Source organism: Sander lucioperca, chromosome 6 (genome assembly GCF_008315115.2).
Source record: "Sander lucioperca isolate FBNREF2018 chromosome 6, SLUC_FBN_1.2, whole genome shotgun sequence".
NCBI classification, from domain to species: Eukaryota; Metazoa; Chordata; class Actinopteri; order Perciformes; family Percidae; genus Sander; species Sander lucioperca.
In genome coordinates, this window is record NC_050178.1 from 30,663,178 (window position 1) to 30,683,719 (window position 20,542).

General features: G+C 40.3%; 2 protein-coding genes across 5 annotated transcripts in view; both read right to left on the bottom strand.

Annotated features, from left to right (window-relative positions):
* Positions 1–4,013: 4,013 nt before the first annotated feature.
* gpr84 (G protein-coupled receptor 84) lies at positions 4,014–6,354 on the bottom strand. Of its 2 annotated transcripts, none has more exons than XM_031320995.2 (2): positions 6,225–6,354; positions 4,014–5,526 (listed from the first exon to the last, which is right to left on the bottom strand). In XM_031320995.2, the coding sequence occupies exon 2, from the start codon at positions 5,516–5,518 to the stop codon at positions 4,274–4,276; it is 1,245 nt and encodes a 414-aa protein (XP_031176855.1). In that variant the 5' UTR covers positions 5,519–5,526; positions 6,225–6,354; the 3' UTR covers positions 4,014–4,273. The 2 variants fall into 2 exon arrangements, with proteins under 2 accessions (XP_031176855.1, XP_031176865.1); XM_031321005.2 differs by lacking the exon at positions 6,225–6,354 and adding an exon at positions 5,666–6,099 and having other exon boundaries at positions 4,014–5,602.
* Positions 6,355–10,215: 3,861 nt separating this feature from the next.
* The window catches only part of LOC116065465 (zinc finger protein 385A-like), a 30,989-nt gene continuing 20,662 nt past the window's right edge, over positions 10,216–20,542 (bottom strand). For all 3 annotated transcript variants that reach the window (XM_031321017.2, XM_031321025.2, XM_031321029.2), the window contains exons 3-8: positions 20,460–20,542; positions 14,355–14,529; positions 13,482–13,802; positions 12,552–12,739; positions 12,367–12,453; positions 10,216–12,225 (exon numbers count right to left, since the gene is read on the bottom strand). The exon at positions 20,460–20,542 is cut by the window's right edge and continues 28 nt beyond it. In XM_031321017.2, the coding sequence (XP_031176877.1) occupies positions 11,998–12,225; positions 12,367–12,453; positions 12,552–12,739; positions 13,482–13,802; positions 14,355–14,529; positions 20,460–20,542 (1,082 nt within the window). In that variant the 3' untranslated portion in view covers positions 10,216–11,997. The remainder of the gene's footprint in view (positions 12,226–12,366; positions 12,454–12,551; positions 12,740–13,481; positions 13,803–14,354; positions 14,530–20,459) is intronic.

The window sequence follows — 20,542 nt, forward strand, 5'->3', positions numbered from 1 at the left end:
TATCAAAACTGAAATCTCAGTTTAGTAACGTTATTCGGACTCTTTACTGCGGCACTCCGAAATGTGGACTGTACTGAATTAAGTATCATCTGGATATTTATATATATTAAAGATTTCAGTTTAATTTTAATTAAATTTGCAAAATGTTTTAAATAAATGTTTTCACTTTGTCATTATGGGTTATTGAGTGTAGATTGACAGACAAAATCCATTTAACATGGCATCTACAACTCAAAGTGTGCAAGAAATGAACAGGTCTGAACACTTTCTGAAGCCACTAACGTTATACCTGTCAGTCCAACACTTTAGCCCATAGTGAAATATCACAATACAGTTTGGATTAATTCTCAATAAAATTTGGGATGCAGTTAAAGTGCTCATATTATGCTCATTTTCAGGTTCATAATTGTATTTAGAGGTTGTACCAGAATAGGTTTGGTTTACTTTTCAGAAAACACCACATATTGTTATGGATAGCTCCCTCTCCAACCTGTGTTGGGTTTTTTTTCTTTGTCTCTGTTTGTCTGTGTGTGTGGCCGTGTGTTTCCACTTGGAGTGCTGGAGGCCTGTCCTGGAGGAAGTAGGTCAAGGGGAGTGGCCGATTCACCTGCACAGCCGTTTTCTTCTCAGCTGCAGCTCATCTACTACAATCACCCAGCAATACTTAAGATCTGGCTGATTCCCCTGTCGGCGCCAGTTCGTTATCAACATTCAAGTGGTAACTTGGCTCTGTGTATCTAGCTCTTGTATCCAAGTTAGTTTTGTTGTGCTCTCCAGCTCTAGTCCTGATTTCCTTTAGTTGATACTTACCTTGTGTTTCTGTTGTGCAGTGTCCACTCCAACCAGCTCCTGCCTCTGCGGTACCTACAACCTCCAGTCTCACCACCAGCCTAATTCTCCGCCTGTGGAAGCCACTCCAACCCAACTCAGCCTGTCCGCCTCGATACTCAGCCTCCCTGGATCCTCCTCTCTTAGCTCGGTTCCGCAACTCGGACAGCCAGGAATCCCCTCGCTCCTGCATTATCCTCACTCTTCAATTGATTATAATGGTTTGTTCATTAAAACCTTTACAAATATGTGATGTGTAATCTCTGCGTTCTGGGTCAGAACAAACCCTAACACATTTGTTGTACTGCACATTGCTGCAGCTCCTCTTTTCACCCTGTGTGAGCTCTCTGTTTTAGCCAGGGTTCAAATTATAATTTCATCTTTGTTGGGATCTCTTCAAAAAAAAAAAAAAAAAAAAGTCTATGAGCAGCAAATTTTGAGCATTAAACATTAAATTTCCTGCATTCTGGTGAATTTTTATGCACCTATTTACTTTTTTCTGAATCAATATATGCTGGAAATATCTTTATGTAAAGGGAAACCTAGATTACAATCCAAATATAAAAGCATAATGGAATATTACAATAATGCTCTCAGGCATTCTGTATTGCTATTTATTCTCCTGTAGATCGACTTTTCTAATTATATCTGAGTCAGCACACATGTAGCCTAGCATCATTTACTCTTCCCTCCTCTTTTGTGTCTTTTGTTGAGGAAGTAACCTCCTTAAATGTGCACATGACAATTATTCACCTCAATGATACATTATTTATTTTAATGGATTAATAAACCCCTGGAATGTAATATTTCAGATGTGTTTGAGCAAGATTACTGCTCATGTTCAAAACTTTGTGCACATTCAAAATATATCCCATTTGTGCTCTCTGTGATTTGGAGGAGTCGTGATATTTTGAGAAAAACAAAGTGATAATAGGCTATTACAAGAATAAAGTCACTATATTTCAGAAAAGAATCCACCTGCACCATAGTCTGCTGTGCATTACGCAATTGCTCTGCTGATACAGTAGATCTCAGACCTTCTGACAGACACAGAGCCCCGTTTGAGACTCTGGTCTCTGAATGAGACAAAGTTTAGGGAAGTGGCTGTACGCTCCTCTACATCGGAGGTGGGAAACCGAAACTATGACAGAAATACACGGAGCATAAACGTGACATCTGCCGCAGCATATTGACAGCAGAGCGCGTCCTTTATAAACCTGAAGCTGTACAGACTACGGACGGAAGGCGCGCTGCTTATCTCTATTTTTACAGCGAGAGTGGACACTGAGCGACGCACAGGTCTGCTTCAGAGCTCCGTGTGTTTGGGAAAAATGCTTTATTTGTGATTTAAATAATGGTGCTGATGATTTTTAGAGACCCCCACAGGTGTAAGATGTTACTGCTTTCATGGGAGCTCATCCTCTCTGGGAGCTCAGCTCCCACGTAATTCGAACCCTGGTTTTAGCTACAGAGTGAGACATCTCACTTCTGTACCATCTTTGTTGGGAGTTGCACATGCACAGTAAGTACTGCTAGCTAGTCAGTTGCAGATCAGTATGAGGACATGCCACGCTAGCAGCTAGGCGAGCATTATAACGTGTGTTACAAAGTGACGCACGTTTGTCACGGAAGTAAATGCTGGACTACAATAGAGCGGTTTGGAGCAGTTTGTGAACAATGTTTTCAGTTGGAGGTGGTAAGTCCCTTTGGGGTGGACTTTGGGCTTTTTACACCAACAACAAAAAGATATATAACAATAAAGGAAAGGGGAAAAGCCAAAAAGCATAATATGATCACTTTAAGATAAATTACTTATAATCTTTTGATCTAAGGCTATGTTTAGACGGAAACGGCGTTGTCTCACCTTTTATTCCACGTTTAGACGAGCATTATGGGGGGGAAATCTGCGTGCATATGGTGACGCAAAAAGTGTGATCCATCAAGTCTGCGCGTCTGCGTGGAACCTTCCTTCTACTTGTCTCCCTCTTCTCCTCCTCTCTCCCTCTCCTCTCCCTAGTAGCGTGAAGCGAACAACAAAAGCTGACAATTTTGTCTGGACAGACGAGGAGGTGGAGTTATAGTATTGCTCCAAACAATGCACACATGCGGCACACACACACACACACACACACACACACGGCACACACACACATGCGGCACACACACACACACACACACACACACAGATTTCCACTCTGGAGGGTGGTTTCACATTTTTGTGTTTTTAAGCCCCAAAAACGCCGTCGCCGTCTAAATGAAAGGCACATCTGATCAAATATTTTTACATTTTTACCCACAAGCGTATTTGTGTAAACAGGGCCTAAAGGTGCAGTAATTTTTCCACATATATATTTCCACTTACCAAGCAGTTAAATTCATGACAGAATAATACTGATGAACATGCTAAAGGTTTGTCTCATCAAAACTTTGAAAACTAATACTGTATGGCCAATCAAAGCTCTCTCAGTCCATGCTTGACAAGTTGAGTTTGAGATGCACTTTCTTTCTTTAAAAAATAAATAAAAAGTTAAAGCAACAAAGATCAGAGGTATGAACTGTGCTCACAGCCTGGTGAGGCACATAGTGCGTTGTGTGGAGGCAAGGTGTAATGTAGGTTTTTGTTACCAACATGTGCCAGGTAGCAAAAAATTGCCATTGTTTATTATCCATAAATTTGGTTGGCCCATTTGAGGATTTTAAGGTGGTCTTGTGTTAGGTTTTGCCATTGCTTTCAGGTTACAGCCTCCGTAATTTTGTGGGTTGCACATAGAAAGGTCAAAGTTGAACCTGACTGAACTTGTCCTGAGGCCAGACGTTAAAACTTTAGTGGCACACACCGCCAAAAATAGTGCTGCCGGGACTCAAGGTTCAGTGTCTTTGACAACAATGCCTAGAGGGTCAAAAATAGATAGAGTGCCTTGACAAAACTCAAACATGCATACACAAGCACATTCCACCCATATGTCAAACAAAGGCATTAGTCATGTACTATCAGTATGTAATAGGCAATGCAGAGTTGAGACACAGTCATAAGTTCCGGAATTACTGAAATAAGGCATATTGTGTTCGAGAAGAATATCCTGTGCTGATTTTGTAACATTGGTGGTTTCTCATATGATGTAATAGACACAGAAAAAACTACTAGTGGTTATTGGCTAATTCAACATTATGAATGCAACAGTGGATTATATATTACAAAATAGAATTTATTCCATACATGACATAAACACATAATGTAATCTTGTACATACATAATATACTGAAAAAGGAGTAAATGCAGTCTGTAATGTTAATGAAACATACATGTAACAGAAAAGCAACTTAAAAGTTAAAAGTGGTTGAATGTAGCTGCATATGTCTATGTGTATTTCACAAGAATAATATTATTATAGTGGGTTTACATCAGGATGAACATCAGGCAAGTTTAAGCTTTAGGATGAAGAGTTTAGGATCTCAGTGTTGAACACCAGGTCCAGAGGCAGGTGAATGGTGCAGCAGCCCTGGTGAGCAGCACATGGTAGGCCTGTCGAAACTGTCTGTTCATGACAGCATAGAGCATGGGGTTGATACAGCTGTTGAGCCACGTGAGGTTTGCAGAGAACATGTGCAGTACCTGTGGGGCACGGTTTTGTTTGTCTGCTATGTTGAGCAACATGAAGGGGACAAAGCAGAACACGAAACAGAGAAAAACTGTGAAACACATGCGTGTCACACGCTTAAATTCGTCATCATCTCCTGAAGTTGCTGATTGGGAAGAGGGTGCTGCAGTGGTCGGAGCAGGTGTGATTGAAGGTGATGTTGCGACGATATCAGGGGGAGAATTAGTTGCTGATGAAATTAGGGACTTGGCAGAGCTCTGGGCAGATTTGGAGGATTTTTCACAGGTGATCTCATCCATACTTTGGGCTAAATCCACCTGGCTGCTCACCTCACAGCTGCATGTCTTTGCCGTGCCACTCTCTACACCACTGTCATCAGTCCCTTGTGCTGAAGAAGCTGGTTTCTTCCTGGAGGACCGGCGGCTGAACCTGTAGCGGAGCAGAGCTTGTGCGGCAATCCTGACACGTCTGTAAATGAGGAAGTAGAATACACCAACACAGCCCAGACCCACAAAAAAGTAGAAAAAGAGCAAGATGGTGCTGTAGGGACGACCCCTGGTACGATGGAAGCTGCATGTGCACACCTGTGGCACAAACACGTAAACAGGCCAGAGAGGGCCAAAGCTGGCAAGGCCCAGTGCCCACGCTGAGATCAGGAGTAGAATAAGACCACGGTCAGAGAAAACACGGTCAAACACAGCCCTCTTTGTGACCAGTAGATATCGGCTCACTGCTACCAGGCAGAGGGTGATAATGGAGACAGAGTTGGAGAGGAAGAGGAGCAAGCCAAAGATGCTGCACCAGAGCTGACCACTGCGCCACCTGAGGTGTAGATAGGAGTCAATTGATATGGGCTGCAGTACGGTGCAGTACAGGAGATCAGCTACAGCCAGGTTGATGATGAGCACATTGAAGCGAGTCCTCAGACGTGGGTCTAAGGCGAAGGCCAGAATGGTCATCAGGTTTCCCACCGTACCAGTGATGGTCACGGCACATCCCCACAGCACAGCAAAGTACCGGTAGCCTACGACTGAAGGACTGTAGCAGGAGAAGAGGTCATCCTCTGTTTGGTTGGTGTAGTTCATCAGCATTCTGTCAACTAACCGGAATCATAATATAGGTTAGCTTCTTTGTACTGCTCATGGAAAGTAAAAACTCAAACAGAAACCCAGCCCTTTCAACCCCTCTTTGAGGTGTCAACACAATAACTTTAGAGTTATAGTGTAACAGTATTACAGTTACAGTGGTTCACCACTTCCTTTTGAACAAAGACCTTTTTTCTGACAGAAGCCTTTGTTTTCAAGTTTTTTTCTTCTTCATTTTTTGGATAATCAAATGTAATGTAATTTACAACTGTTGTGTACAACTGCTGTGGCACTATTAACCTCAAATACACTGTCTGGCAAGCACAAATAATTTTGTAACATTAGCCAATGGAGTTAAGTATGAATAAGAGATGAACAAAATAGTAACAAGTCCTGTGTATGACCTCAAAAGAGTTGCCCTTTTTACAGTTACTCAAAAATTCTGAAATTATTTGATATTTATTTAAACTCTTTTCATCCACTTTATACATTCACATCACTAAAGTGGATTATGCACATAGATTATGACTCAATTAATGAAACATTGCATACAATAAAGCTATAACATTATATATAACAAAGATATATAACATTGATAAAACGTAGAATAAAAAACCCTTTCAAGGGATTTAAGGGATCTTTTTGATTAAAAAATAAATAAAAAAGGCAAGTAAAAGCCCCTATTTTAAAACAAAACACAGGAATTTCTCACCTTAAAGCTTAAGATTTCTGCCAGTCTTACTAATTGTTGATGTGTATCTGTGTCATTCTCTGCAGTGATCTGGTGTGCTGAATGTCTGGCTTCCTGCTGGTGTTACGTTTTATGTGCATCCTCTGTATTGCTTAAATACCCCTCTACACAATGAAATGGTAAGAAGTTGGGTTTTTCCAGTTCATGTCTAAATTAGGGAAGCGAGATCTTGCGTATTTCCTAAAGAACATTTTTTTTCAAATAGTATAACCAAATGTGGAAAGAAGGGGAAAATATTAGTAAAATATGTTTTATTCTATTATGTCTGCATACTGCATGTACGTCACTTATCACAAGGTACTGTATAAACAAAACAGGACTTCACCTCAGTAGATTAACTATTTTGATCATTACTTTGTTTAACATGTGTTATCATAATATTGGAGTATGTGTACAACAAAAATAAATTGTGATAGGCTATATGATTTACATTAGGAAAAGAAATATACATAAAAAGTCAAATGAAAACTACTTAACAATGCTTGTCATACATTAATGAAAGTTTGAGTTTGTGGTCAAGTGTATTTGTATAGGCCAATATCACACAGACCTTTACTAGTACTTCTGTAACATAACTCGGATTCTTTTAGCCCAATTGTTTCCACTGTCTTTGTATGGGACTGCGGGCATGTAGCTTGTATAGCAAAAATGTGCAGGTAATGCAAATACCTGCTGCTGTAGTCTTACAGTTAATCATGTAATCTGTGCTGTTGAAACTGTTCCATTACAGTAAGACACCAAAACCTTTCTATTCAATTGTGCATAGTGGTACAATTGGGAAAACATGGCTGGCAGTCTTTAATATTTAAATGATTTCTTTATTGAAATAGCACGTGCTTGGCACACGGTTGTTTTGTTAGTGGTCATTTGGGAAATAATCTAGGGAATCACCAGGGAAACCATTTGAGTGGGGACACATTAACTGAAGTTACACTGAACAAACTAGTTTATTTTTCTCATGATTTCTCTTAAATTGTGTTTCCCACAGTTACTGTATTTTCGTTAGACAGTGAGGGCAAACTTTGAGCATAGTGCTCTAGTGTATGAATTTCTTCTTCACTGCAACTGTGCTGATTTAGCGATACTCACATGCGATTAAATGCTTTAACACACAATTTGACCCTTTTTCTGCTGCACATAGACTTCCTGTTCCTGTAACTCGGGTAAATATAGACCATTCTGTACCTGTGCAAGTGTGAAAATGAGACTGCAAATGTAGACTAAGAACTGAAAATGTCAGTGACTAGTTCCCTTTAGGCCACAAGAACAGAGCGTAACATGTATGTGTAACCAAGTAGGAATGTTTTGTTGACATTGATGCTTTGCATATGTAATGAACAATGTCAGAAATTAACATGATTAAACATGAAAACAGAGACAGGTTTTTGAGTCAGATACAGTGTCATATGTTGCACATTGGAGGATGCTTGAGAAAGTCCATACTTGATAGAAACTTATTTCATATACTACTTTCTGAAAGTACGGTAACTTACAGGGTGGGGTTTGCAGGGATGACCATCGCTGATTGGTCAAACACACACAGTGCTGCTGCTTCAACTCGTGTACTGCTTCATTCATAAAACAAGGAATTACTCTAGTATTGACTTAGGACAATTCAAGGACGAGGGGAGAACATTTCTCTTTGTTTGATAACATTACATCTAAAGTTAGGCTTTGGCTTCCCGACTCTCATTTTAAAAAAGACAGAGAGAAAAAGAGAGAGGATGTGCTGGTCAATGATGTATCCGTATTCCATACATGTCTACACCCACTCATGCTATGTAGTTAACCTGCCATTCTCACCACCGAGTGGCAGTTATACATCTGCTGTAGTTTCTTAAACTGCAAATGCAGAACAAGTCAAACTCCTAAGCGCCAAAGTATGGTTCAGGGTGTCTGAAATGGCTTGTGCACAATGACTTCAACTTGACTTTTGTGTAGGAATAAAACAAACCTCACATTTTTTAATATGAACGTGATCTTATTTGTTGTGAATACTTTCCTCAACTACATCCAGTTATGGAATTGACGTTTGTAATTCACTTTATATGTCCTACTTCCTCACATCCACAAGACGATAATTTCTCACCTTGATTTAAAATTACCCTCTTTGCTTTTCTCTGCAGACCCTGATGCACATAAACTGAGTTCATATTCACATTCATTGTGTTTTACGTTTTATTAACGCCTCAAATTAATCTTTTTTTTTTTTTTTTTTCGAACTGAAATTAATCTTGATGCCATGTGGTTTGTAACTTGACATCTAACAATGATCATTTTAAAGGAAAACCCTTTCAAGTTCCTTCCACTGAGATCAATCACCCAGACCAACAACTGAAAGTTGATAGTGACTGAATGCAAGTCACAGTACATTTTTTTCATTATAAAACATAACAGAATATATGAAAAGAAACATCACTTTAATTTCCAGGAGTTTAGGGGATAATTGGTTGCTGATGAATTTAGGGCCTTGGCAGAGCTCTGGGCTGAGGATTTTTCACAGGTGATCTCATCCATAATTTGGGCTAAATCCACCTGGCTACTCACCTCACAGCTGCATGTCTTTGCCGTGCCACTCTACACCACTGTCATCAGTCCCTTGTGCTGAAGAAGCTGGTTTCTTCCTGGAGGACCGGCGGCTGAACCTGTAGCGGAGCAGAGCTTGTGGGGCAATCCTGACACGTCTGTAAATGAGGAAGTAGAATACACCAACACAGCCCAGACCCACAAAAAAGTAGAAAAAGAGCAAGATGGTGCTGTAGGGACGACCCCTGGTACGATGGAAGCTGCATGTGCACACCTGTGGCACAAACACGTACGTACGAGCTGCATGTGCACACCAGAAGTATTATTTCATACATACATATTATTTCAAACATTCAGAAGTATTGTTTCCAGTTATTTGACTGGTATTTAAGTTTGCATAATTATACACCTCTTCTTCATCAGTAAACAAACATATCTATGAGGAGAAACGGGCTTGGAGCAACATCAGCTTCGTCATTATCAACTTAAATAACTAAAGTGAAAGCTGCAGTGGGTAATAACAACAGAGTGTAAATTGTAATTTCCCCATTGGGGATTAATAAAGAGTATAAATTATAAATTATCATGGTTTCTCTCTCTAAACTAAATAAACTGTAGATGCTGCCATGAGCACATACTTCTGCTCATAAGTTAAATTACATCTGAATCTTTTCATTTAGTAGCAAATACCATAAAACTATATAAATATGGGCTGCAACAAATGATTGCTTTCATAATATATATATATATATATATATATATATATATATATATATATATATATATATATATATATTTATTTATTTATTATTATATTATTATTATTTTTATAAATTGATTAATCATTTAGTCTTAAATATCAAAAATTGGGAAAAATGCCCATTACAACTACTAAGAGGCCAGGGTGACGTCTTTAGATTTCTTGTTTTGGCTGGCTAACAGTTGGCTGATCCAAACAATGGGAAACCTTCATTCAGCTCTTCTGTCCTTTTTAATGTAAACCTGTAGGCAAACAAAAGTGTTTGTTTCTCACCTTAAAGTTGATGACTTCCACCAGTCTTTTTATAAATGTGTAGCATGTGTCATTCTCTGCACTGATCGCTTCCTCTGATTGCCAGGCTTTCTGTTAGCACTGTACTGTGCTGTACATTTTCCCTTACTTAATTTTATATCTTAATGTTTGTTTGCACACTGCACTAACCTGTAAAAACGCAATCAACTTCTGATCACGAATAGTTTAAAAAGCCAAAATGTGGATGTATTTTAGTGTATCTGTTATGTTTGGTTGTCACTTATTACTATAGTACTGTACTGTATGTCAAAAGAGAAAGTGACTTGAATTATCACATTACTAAACTAACCAAATGCATTTGTAATTTGTTATTGTCATATCTTATTACATAAAAAAAACACAGATCAACATTGCTTACAACCATAAACTCAGTTTAATGATTTTATATATAATTTTGTTTTAATTGAACAATTAGGAAGCCCCAACATGTATCTTTTCTTTTTAAATAATCTACATTTACAGTAATGTTTCAATACACTTCTCCTAAATAACAATTCATACATTTGTAGACATTTTCTTTTTATTGCAGTTAACAAGAAAAGTTAGCAGGAGTGCTTAAAATATTGCTACAGTTTCCATTTCCTAAAGCTTTCCTCTAATGTTGTTTCACAAGTCATCATGACACAGGGATAGTTCGGGGTCATGAAGGGTCGGAGCACACAAGGCAGATCAGACAAACTAAACATTTTTTTATCCCACTGCAAGCTTATAATACTACCAAAAATGCTTTTTGTTTTGCATACAACTTCTCATGTATGTGGTCCTTTTCCTTCTTTAACGTATTGCTGGTGTCTTTCAACCCTCTGTGTTCGGCACTCCTTGCATGGGATTGTAGGAAAATGTTGTCTGTATAATCAAATGTGCACGTAATGCAAATACCTGCTACTAAAGCCATGAATCAACCATTGTCCTGCTGTGCTCACAGTGTTGAAAATATTTCATTAAGACAGTGAAACCTTTCTGTGTTGCGCAGTGATGTGCAGATGAAAAAAAGATAGATCATTATTTTAAATAAGCCATTTACATGGAGACTTTTCACCATGGACTTTTACTTATGTGCTTTGTGAGATTGTATGCACAGGTTTGTTGTCAGTGGCCACTCAGGGAAAATCTAGGGAATCATCAGGGGAACTATTTAACTGGAGGAGGTTACATCTTCACCTTCACTAAAGAAACAGCATGGGTTTTCCCTTCCGTTCTATTCTTATTTTCTCCAACCTTACTGCATTTTACACAGACAGAATAAACACTGATAGCTGAATAGTGCACCATTTGCAATTACTTCTTCACAACAAGTCTTTTCCAAACTGTAAATGTGGCTGACATACACATCAGTGCAGTTTTAAGACATAATAATTAAGTCATTTCTACCCTTTGCTGTTCCTCTTTGACTTTCTGTTTCATTCTGTCCCACAGAGGTAAATATAGACCATTACGCCCAGCTGTGAAATTTGAAGACATACAGTACAGAGAAATGTTTACCAGTAACTGCACAAACGGTATGGCAATTGCTGTTACCTTTTCCTCTTTATAGGCCACAAAAACAGAACGTTACAGTGGTATAATCCACTATACTGTGACAGCTACATTGTGATACCAGCTAACATTAGAGGCAACTACTATATCTAACTTGGCTTGTTTTTGATAACATTGATGCTCTGGATATGTAACGAATTCTTGCAGAGATGAACATTAAAAACACAATAGAGGTAGGGTTTTGAGCCAGATACAGTGGATCATATGTTAGATGAATAATTAGTCAGTTGCAGATTGGAGGATGCTCAAAGAAGTCCATGCTTGATAGAAACTTGTTTATAAGTTCCTGTTCAAACTATCTGCAGTCTACTTGATGATTGGCAGATAGTTTAGTGATGAAGGGAAATTGGGGTGGATGGAAACGTAGTCTTTTTGAAATGTCTGAGATTTGTCAGTCATCTCTAGTTCTCCCTGTTAATGTAACAGCAGTGGTCTGCAACCACAGTATGCACCATGAAGAGTCATATTTATGTTCACTGTTTTTATTATAATGAAACAGCAGCTGGAGCCACACCAGCTGATTTGGCTCTTGATGGCACATGGTTGCAGGCCTCCACTTCACAGTGTGCTTCATCCTGAATCATCCTCCTCCTATCACCGTCAGTAGGGACTGAAGAGAATTGGCCCATGCGTAGTGCGGATGGGACCTGGGGCGGGTCTCAGCAGGCTGAGGTGTGTTCCCTGTAGGAGGTGGTGATGGGGATGATGGTGGGAGGTCGGGCAAGGAGGACGCAGTGCCAGCTGATTGGAGGAAGCCACGGCTGCCATAGCTGCGGCAACAGCCAGAGGATTTGGTAAAAGTCCAGCCCCTAGAGTTTTTGGAAGTTCCTTTAAAAAAAATAAAAAAAAGTCATATAAATATAATTTGTTGATGCAAGAGTTTTCTTAAAACCTAAATGACCATGTGTTTATGAAAGGAGAATTGAGAAATATGGAATATGTAGACTGTGAGAAAGACTAAGTTTTTACCATAAAGTCTGTGCGCTTCTTGTGCCGACTGAGAAGAGGATTGGGTTTCCCTGCTACTCCATCCCGATGCCTCCGGCTAGATATATGCTAAAACATAAAATGTGGGAGAACAGATATTGGATATTGAGATCGCTTGAAAACTAGGGTCACTCAGGGTCTTTGGATCTTTGTGTGGGCTTTCTCACCTGTTTAAGCTGCAGCTCTGAGTTGACTCGGACGTTGCAGATCTCACAGTGGAAGGTGCGTTCCTGAGTGTTGGGGTCAGAAGACAGCTCCCCTCCCTGCTCCGAGCTGGGTTTAGGACCCAGGCGTGGGTACGCTTTAATGGGTCCCAGTCCACTCCGAGCCTCCAGAATGGTTTTATGTTTGGTACCTTTAAACAAAAAAAGAAGGTATAATATCCAATGGTGGTTGAGTCCATGTTACAGTGTAGTGCATATACTAAACACTAAATTGACATCATGGTTTGGTTAGATTAGGTTTTTAAATGCTGTTTTCAAGATCAAGAATGAACTTTGAACCTCAGCTTTTAAGCAAAAGTGGACGAGAATTCCTTAAAGTGCTTAAAAAATGGAAATCTCAACATCTGCAATTCCATGACAGCTAGGAAAACTCAAAGGATCATGTGGTATGACAGAAATCTCCAGAACAGCTACTTAATGGACCTTGTGGTGAGATTATTTGTGCTCAACTGGTGCATAGTTGTTTAAAAGTGCAGACAACAAATTCTAAAGCTGTCAATGTTATAAAACATATCCACTTCAAATAGGAGGGTATTACTGTAATTGCATTTACTGCGTGTACCAATATTTTAGTCTAGGTGGTAGGAGGTGAGGTTTTTTATCACCACCCATCTACACCTAGTCAAACCATGCAGTATTTAACCTGCTATTCGTACCACTAAGTGGCACTAATGCACCAGCTTTATTTTCAAACCTAAAATTTTTACATTTTTAAAGAGCCATGCTTCAGGGTTTCTGAAGTTGCTTCTAAGTGCATAATACATAATGCTGTTGTTTGTAGAGGTTTATTTCTCTCAAGATTGTGCAAGCTCTGTGACGTGATGTGCTACTGAATACGGTATGTGCACTCTGACAAAGCTGTATTGAAGTTACCTTTGTTATGTGCCTCCAGTTGTGAGAGAGAATTAACAGCAACTTTGCACAGGGAACAGTAGAGAAGCTTCTTGGCTTTCTCTTCCTCTGACTCTCCTGAAGGAAGGCTGGGTGCTGGGGACGGGGCGTTAGGAGGACCAGCCGCTGCTAGATCTGCAGGGAGAGTGCTCAGGGCGGCAGATGGGGAGGGGGAGGGTGGCAAAGGTGTGCTGACAGAAGGCAGGAGAAGACACTCTGCATCTACAGGGCTCAGTGTGGGTGTTGGAAGGTGGGTAGGGGTCAAAGGTAACTTGGTAGAGTTGGGAAAGGACTGGGTGTCATCTGTAAATGACACAAAGGTTTTAGGTTAAAGAATCATTTGTGGAAAGTCAACCATATCATTAACTTTTCAACCATGAGGACAATTATATAAAAGTGTAAAAAATAACATCTGTGCTCTGCCTCTCTGAGGTCGAATGCACACCTGTGTAATTCTTACATCTCTACTGAGTTTTTTTTTCTATTGTCATACCTCAACTCAATATTGAACTGTCATGAAATCTTAAATCTTTGTATCTGAGAAATGTATGCAGGTTGTTAAAAGAAATGTTTTATTCTTTTTTGTTGATCAGATTTGCAGGTTGAACTGCAAGTTCTGTTTAATTATATTAACACCACACTTCTTATTAGAAGGACACCAACACTCCTCTCTGGTTAGTTTCTATCCCATCACTTCACACAACAGCTGTGTTGTGCATATGTCCCATTTTGTGTGTGTGTGTGTGTGTGTGTGTGTGTGTGTGTGTGTGTGTGTGTGTGTGTGTGTGTGCGTGCGTGCGCGTGCGTGCGTGCGTGCGTGCGTGTGTGACATCATATGTCACAGGTGATGATCACCCTGCTTATTAGGATCAGACTCAGGGCTGGATGGCGAGGGGCCTGGTGGGGAGGGCGAAACAGTAGAGGGAGGGTGCTGCTTGTCGCCATCTTGGAGACGAGCTGTCTTGGATGTCTCGATCCCCTTCACCCTCCGAGCATGGCGGTTCCCCTTGTAGTGGGCTTCTGCCTGGCTCTGGCAGAGGAACAAGACATATCAGAGGTTTACATTAAATAAAATAAATTTGTGTTTAGTGAAGTGAACACACACTGCCATGTAGATGCTTTATATTAGCATTTTTGTCTTACTTGTATTTATTTGTTTGTGGTTACTTGTGCAGAAACATTTATATTCAGTAGCTGAAGGCTTGTCAGATGTTGAATACCAAGCAAATGCAAAAAAACACTTGCACTGAACACATTCAAATGTATCACCATGTGTCAACAAGAAGTGAACAAAACACCTACAATAATTCCCAAAATCTCTCTCCAGTTGATCTATCAAGTTACCATCAGTTGAAGACTGTGGTTGTGTTGATGTGTCATAACATAGCAGGAACTGAATGACCAAGGGTGCTTTGAGAACTTCGTTTTATTGATAACCAATAATTACTCAAAAATTCTAAAATATATTCTGGCACCCTGCGTTTTCGTTGCATTACAGTAATGGCTGTTGAGCTGATGGTTTGTGGGTCTGATGTGCTAATGCCAGGGAAGATTAGCCTCCAGAATATTCTCATCTTCCTTCACTACTGGTGTAATCACTGAACTGGCCTGCTGAGCTAATGATGATTATCGAGTGGTGGGATTATCTAAAATGGTCTGGAGGTCTGTGGGCGACCAGTGACAGTTGACAGTCAGCTACTGAGAGAGAAAAATGGAGCCAATCATGAAGAGTTTATGTCCACAAGTGTGTGTTTGCTGGCTTGTCCTTGTGTAATTGCACTAATTGCACAGGATCAGTTAAAACTCAGGAAATAGGAAATGTGTAGAGGAATGGACATTTCAGTAAGTCCTCAGTTAGGGGTAGAGTTTGAGTTTCATTTCCTCAGTTAATGAAATCCAACCCCATTTTTAATAATATTTATGGTTGGCATTTTTCAGCAGTAGCCATTCAATGTATTTACAATCTGTAATTACAACGTTGTTTATGCCGGATTCCCCCGGTGGATTCAAACTGCCCAATGGATTCACTGGAAACAATGCATGTATGTAATCCAGTATTAATGATTTTTTTAGTTTCATCTCGTTGATAACAGCCTCACTGTTTACTGTTCACTCTCGAATAATAATAATAGCTTGGATTTTTATAGCACCTTTCAAGGGACCCAAGGACGCTTTACATAGATGGTGGCAGAACAAATAACACAAACAAAAAATAGTGGTAGCAGTGTTTGCCGGGCAGGGATAACAGGATTTAACTGAGTTCATAGGCTGAGGTGGGTTTTCAGGAGTTTTTTGAAGATTGTCTGCAGCATTACGGATTTCTGATCGGGAAGAGTTCCAGAGAGTGGGGGCTGCCACGCTGAAGGCTCTGTTCCCCGAAGGTCTGCAGGTTGGTGTGGGTGGAGGAGGTCTGATAAGTACTGGGGGGTGAGGGCAAGTGATCTGTAGGTGAGTCGCATCAGAGCTTTATTACGGTGCCTGTAAAACAAACTGAACATTTCCTACTGCTGTTGCTTCACATTAAAAGCATTTAACTGGCAAAACACAGTCACAAGAAACTTAATGTATATATAAATATATATGCCACATAACGCCAAATAATGTTAGCTTCAGTATGTTAGCTGTATGGGTAGTCTACTCATATAATGGTAAGTTAGCAAGTTAACGTTACGTTGATCTGGATCAATGGAAGTACATTTCCAGTATAAAGCCTTACATCCGGGTCAGGCTTTGCCTTAATGATTGTAAGGATTTTCAAAGAATATGTTTACGGCATTTACTATATAACAGGAACGTTTTGGGACCGATTGGTGGGGATTGCTATGGACGAAGTACACAGTGATACACTGGTAAGAGCAAATTTTGTTAACCATGTATCCAGCTAATTTGAATAGCTTACGTTATCTTCATTTAATATTGTATGTGACGTTTTCGTTTGCGGGGTGCAAATGTTCCACCAAAAGTTCCTTCATGAGACTATTTTGCAGATATGTCAGCATCAGATGAAATCAAAGGAAAGAGTGAGGTGTTAGGGCACAAATATAGTTCATGTAAGCCCCTCACTAGTACTACAGTAACAAAAGATGTGTGACTATATGTGCATGTGTATGCACAAGCAGAGGCCTGCTGGGATTAGATAGGTTTCATTATGTCAATAACAAGCCTGGGGGAGCTGCATAAGGCGTGTGACAGGTACATGTTTGGGACTCTGCGTGGTGGCATGCTTCTCTGAGGCAAAGGGACCACTGGGACGTGTTTGGGATGCCTCTGTAAGCCTGAGGTATTAACTGCCAATGGTAGTTACCCATGTAGCCCTCATCCTGATTGGTGATGACAGAAAGGCAGATATAGCTCTGCCTGTGTAACCCAAATCCTTTGGCTGCTTCTACCCAAAGCCCTGCAATTAGACAAGGAGATGAAGCCCTACAACTCCACAAACAAATGACAGCAGAGAGCTCGAAAGGCAGAAATACTTAATGCTCCTTCTTCTCTTTGCAGTTCACACTTTGTGTTGCCATCCTTATTTTCCCCTTCTCTTGCTGTCACTACCAAGTGTTTTCTTTCTGCTTCAGCTTTGATACTTTCACTATCCCTGTGACCTTCATTGTCAGGTCTTAAGAAATCAATGAAGGCGTGCCATTAATTCAAGCATGAAAAGCTTGACAGCCTCGGAGGTGGGGGTGGAATGCAGCAGAAACAATAGTATGTAAAAGATTACGTATCCAATCTTTGGAGGAAAAGTGATAATGATAAAATATAAATGATCTTCAGCATACAGTAGTAGATAAAATGGGCTGAGAGAAGCTACGAAAGAGCCTATAGAAATTGAGATTAAGATGAATGAAGAAGCAGAGATGGGATTTAAGAGGGAGAAAATGAGAGCAAGTGAAAGTCCCTGAAATCCTTTTTCTCTCTAAGCAGGATATGCTTTGATGTTTTATCTATAAAGCGACAAAGGCACAGAAAGCAGAGAGAGTGGGTCTAGCAAATCTACTATATGGGGTACTGACAGCAGCGACAGGAAGAGGGGGTGGGAAGAAGCTGGAGAGGTGGAGAGAAGGAGAGGGTACAGATGATATAGTATACCCCACAGAGGGGAAAGCAGAAACATGAAAACTGATTAAAATGGTGAGCAAACTCACTTGCTGAACAGACAGGAGATATGAATGAAGCAAGGTTTGGTGTGGGCCTGAGAAGAACAAGAGGAGAGGGAAAGAAAGAGAGAGAGGTGTCCAGTATGGTACTGCAGTGGTGACGATGGCTAATGCAGCATGGTGTGACGTCAGCCTTGCAGCAGAGCTCAGCTAAACACTGGCAAGCTAATCTGTCCTCTGTGGCCTGAAATGAATTGCATAGTTATAATAATTACAACATGTGTGGCTACAGCGTAGAAGCAGTGAGAAGCACCTGCTTCTGAATAGCCACTATCAATCAATCCGCCGCTTTCACTTTGTGTAAATACTCGAGAACTCCCATTTATCCCCCTGCCTCCCTCAGACATAAACATGAAATGTTGGTATGGTTAATGTTCTTTGGTGGCGTATGACCTGAAGAAGACTTGATAAAAAATAATGAGTGTCTGCCTTTGAACTGCAGCGCAGCCCAAACAGCGTGAGTAAGCCAAGAACTGTACTGTAAGCAGAGTATTCCTTCATTATTAAAGAATGTCCATCGTGCTTTAAGCTCCCAGTCTCTCAGGTTACTGTGGAAAGTGCTGTAGAGCTGCAGCAGAGCAGATGCACACCGCGGCTCATAAGTAAAACAGCAGGCAGGACAAACAGGTGGCTCAGTATTAGACATCCCACTGCATCTCACAGACGTGACACCAGTTAGAGACACACACATGCATTTTCATACTTGCACATTCATATTTACATACCTATAGTATGTAAATATGTACATGCGTAAGCCACCCATACTCATGTTCTGTATCCCATGTAAATCATGTGAGAACATGCAGGTCTGAGCAGGGGAGATATAATTAAGCGGCCCCTCACAGAGAGAACAGGGCAGCGTTACACAAGTTTCAGATGACTCGCTCCCTGCCTGTGTCCTTTACACACCACTGCATTTAGAGTACAAGTATTTAGCGCTCCATCACTGGAATGCATTTATATTTTTAGCCAGGCTTGAATGTCAGGCTTTTGTTTGATTTCTACTCATGTTTAGGTTAGAGGTTACAGTGTAGGTCATAAACACCAGAATTTTTCCATCCGTAAAATCCCTTTCAATATTGATGAATACACATTACTCAAATTCAGATGTTTAGTTTCACTTTATAACAAATTCAGCTCAGGAAATTTGTCTTTTTTACACTTCTAATAGAATTGACGGTAGAAATTATTGTGAGCTGTTTTCTTGTGGGATCATTAGAGAGGCTATGCAGCGTCATCAAAAAAGTTGTAGTCCACCAGGAAATGTGCTATCTAATTTCTCCGTCTCAGACCATCAAAATATTTCCACTTCACGCATGTACTTACAAACACATACACACTGTAAAAGGCCCAGTACTTGACTCTTAACATGTCAGTCATGTCATCCAGTAGCCAGGTTTTAAATGTCCACATTATGAGCTATTTGCTTTTCAACTTCAGTCACCACTACTTCATTTTTAATGGGGACACTATAATCATTCCTCTAGAGTTTCATCACTTCTTTTTTATTTTGGTCCCTCTGCCTCATGTTAGCATAGGGCTGTCTGTCAAGTGAAATGCAGAATATGTGCTCCATCAGCTTTAAGGTAGCTCCGAGGACACGCTTGTGTTAGCTGTGGTTCATCCTCACACGTCTCACACCCCTCCATTAAAATCTTATCAGAGTGGATTTAAAAGCGTTATACTCAACACCTGAAATATGTTTTCCAAGCCTGACAGTTCAGACCAACAAAATCTCTGTACACTAAAATGAAAGGTTCTTTAAACTTTCTGATGCTTGCTTGCTGTCCTCTTTGCTTTTCTGACACAACATCCCCTTAAGCCTTTGGTACTAGAGTGCAGAAGGACATTAAAAATGATACTGGACAGTCAGAGAATAAATTAAGCAGGCAGGGATTTTCTCTGTCTTCCCCTGTCTCCCCCCCTTCCTGGACAGGCTAAAATTGGAGCTGAGAAACTGTGAACTAAGTTGTCACCTGCGCCAGCTGTACAGTCAATCACCAACTAACTTTGACTCCGGCCAACTAACTTTTTAGGTCTATGATTTAATGTGTCAAGAGTGCAGGTGCAAGGCTCTGAGACAGTTTGACTGTTCACCAAGTTCTGTTCCTCTTACTTACTGTTGCTACATTTGTGAAGCTGTCTGTTCTCATATGCAGTTTACAATGATAACGGCGGCAGATTAACCACTCAAAATGCTTGGTAATTTTCTCATTTTCATTTCCAGCCAGCATCTGTTGATTTTGGCAGCTGAAATGACAACTGTCTCTGGCCAAGCCCTCAGAATGGTGCTGGCTGTAAAGCAATTTTGGCATACTTCGAAATACTTTGTAGTACTTGGTAGTTGGTCAATGATGTGCTTGGTTGCTATTGTCACTACCCGATCCATACTGGAGACCCATTTAGGTCCTATCCCCTGACCAGTGGGCTATTCTGACCCTAACTATTCGAGGTCAATGCCTAACCTCAACCATCTATACACTAGAATAGATGGTGTAGAACAAATCGGGTTTCCAGTAATGATCAGCTAGTTAGCCGGACATGTTAACATTTGTAGCTAACATTTGAGCACATTAAAACACTGTTTAATCCATTTTTGTTTACACTTTTGCATATGTGATTTTAGTTTGGGAAAGGCTATAAGAGAGACAACACCCTCCAACCTCTTTAAATGCTAAGTACCACTCTAGCTACTGCCCTGTGCACAGCGCTTTGTCATTTTTTCAGAAATCCAAAGCTTGACAGACCTGCTGTGCCAGCTACTAGAAAAGCAAACCCTTCATTTGAAGTATTAAAGGTTTCATACCTCTGAGTTGAAGCGTATTTGACAGACGTTGCAGGAGATGATTTGCCGCTTTGTCTTCACCATAGGTGGACCGAAGGTGTGTG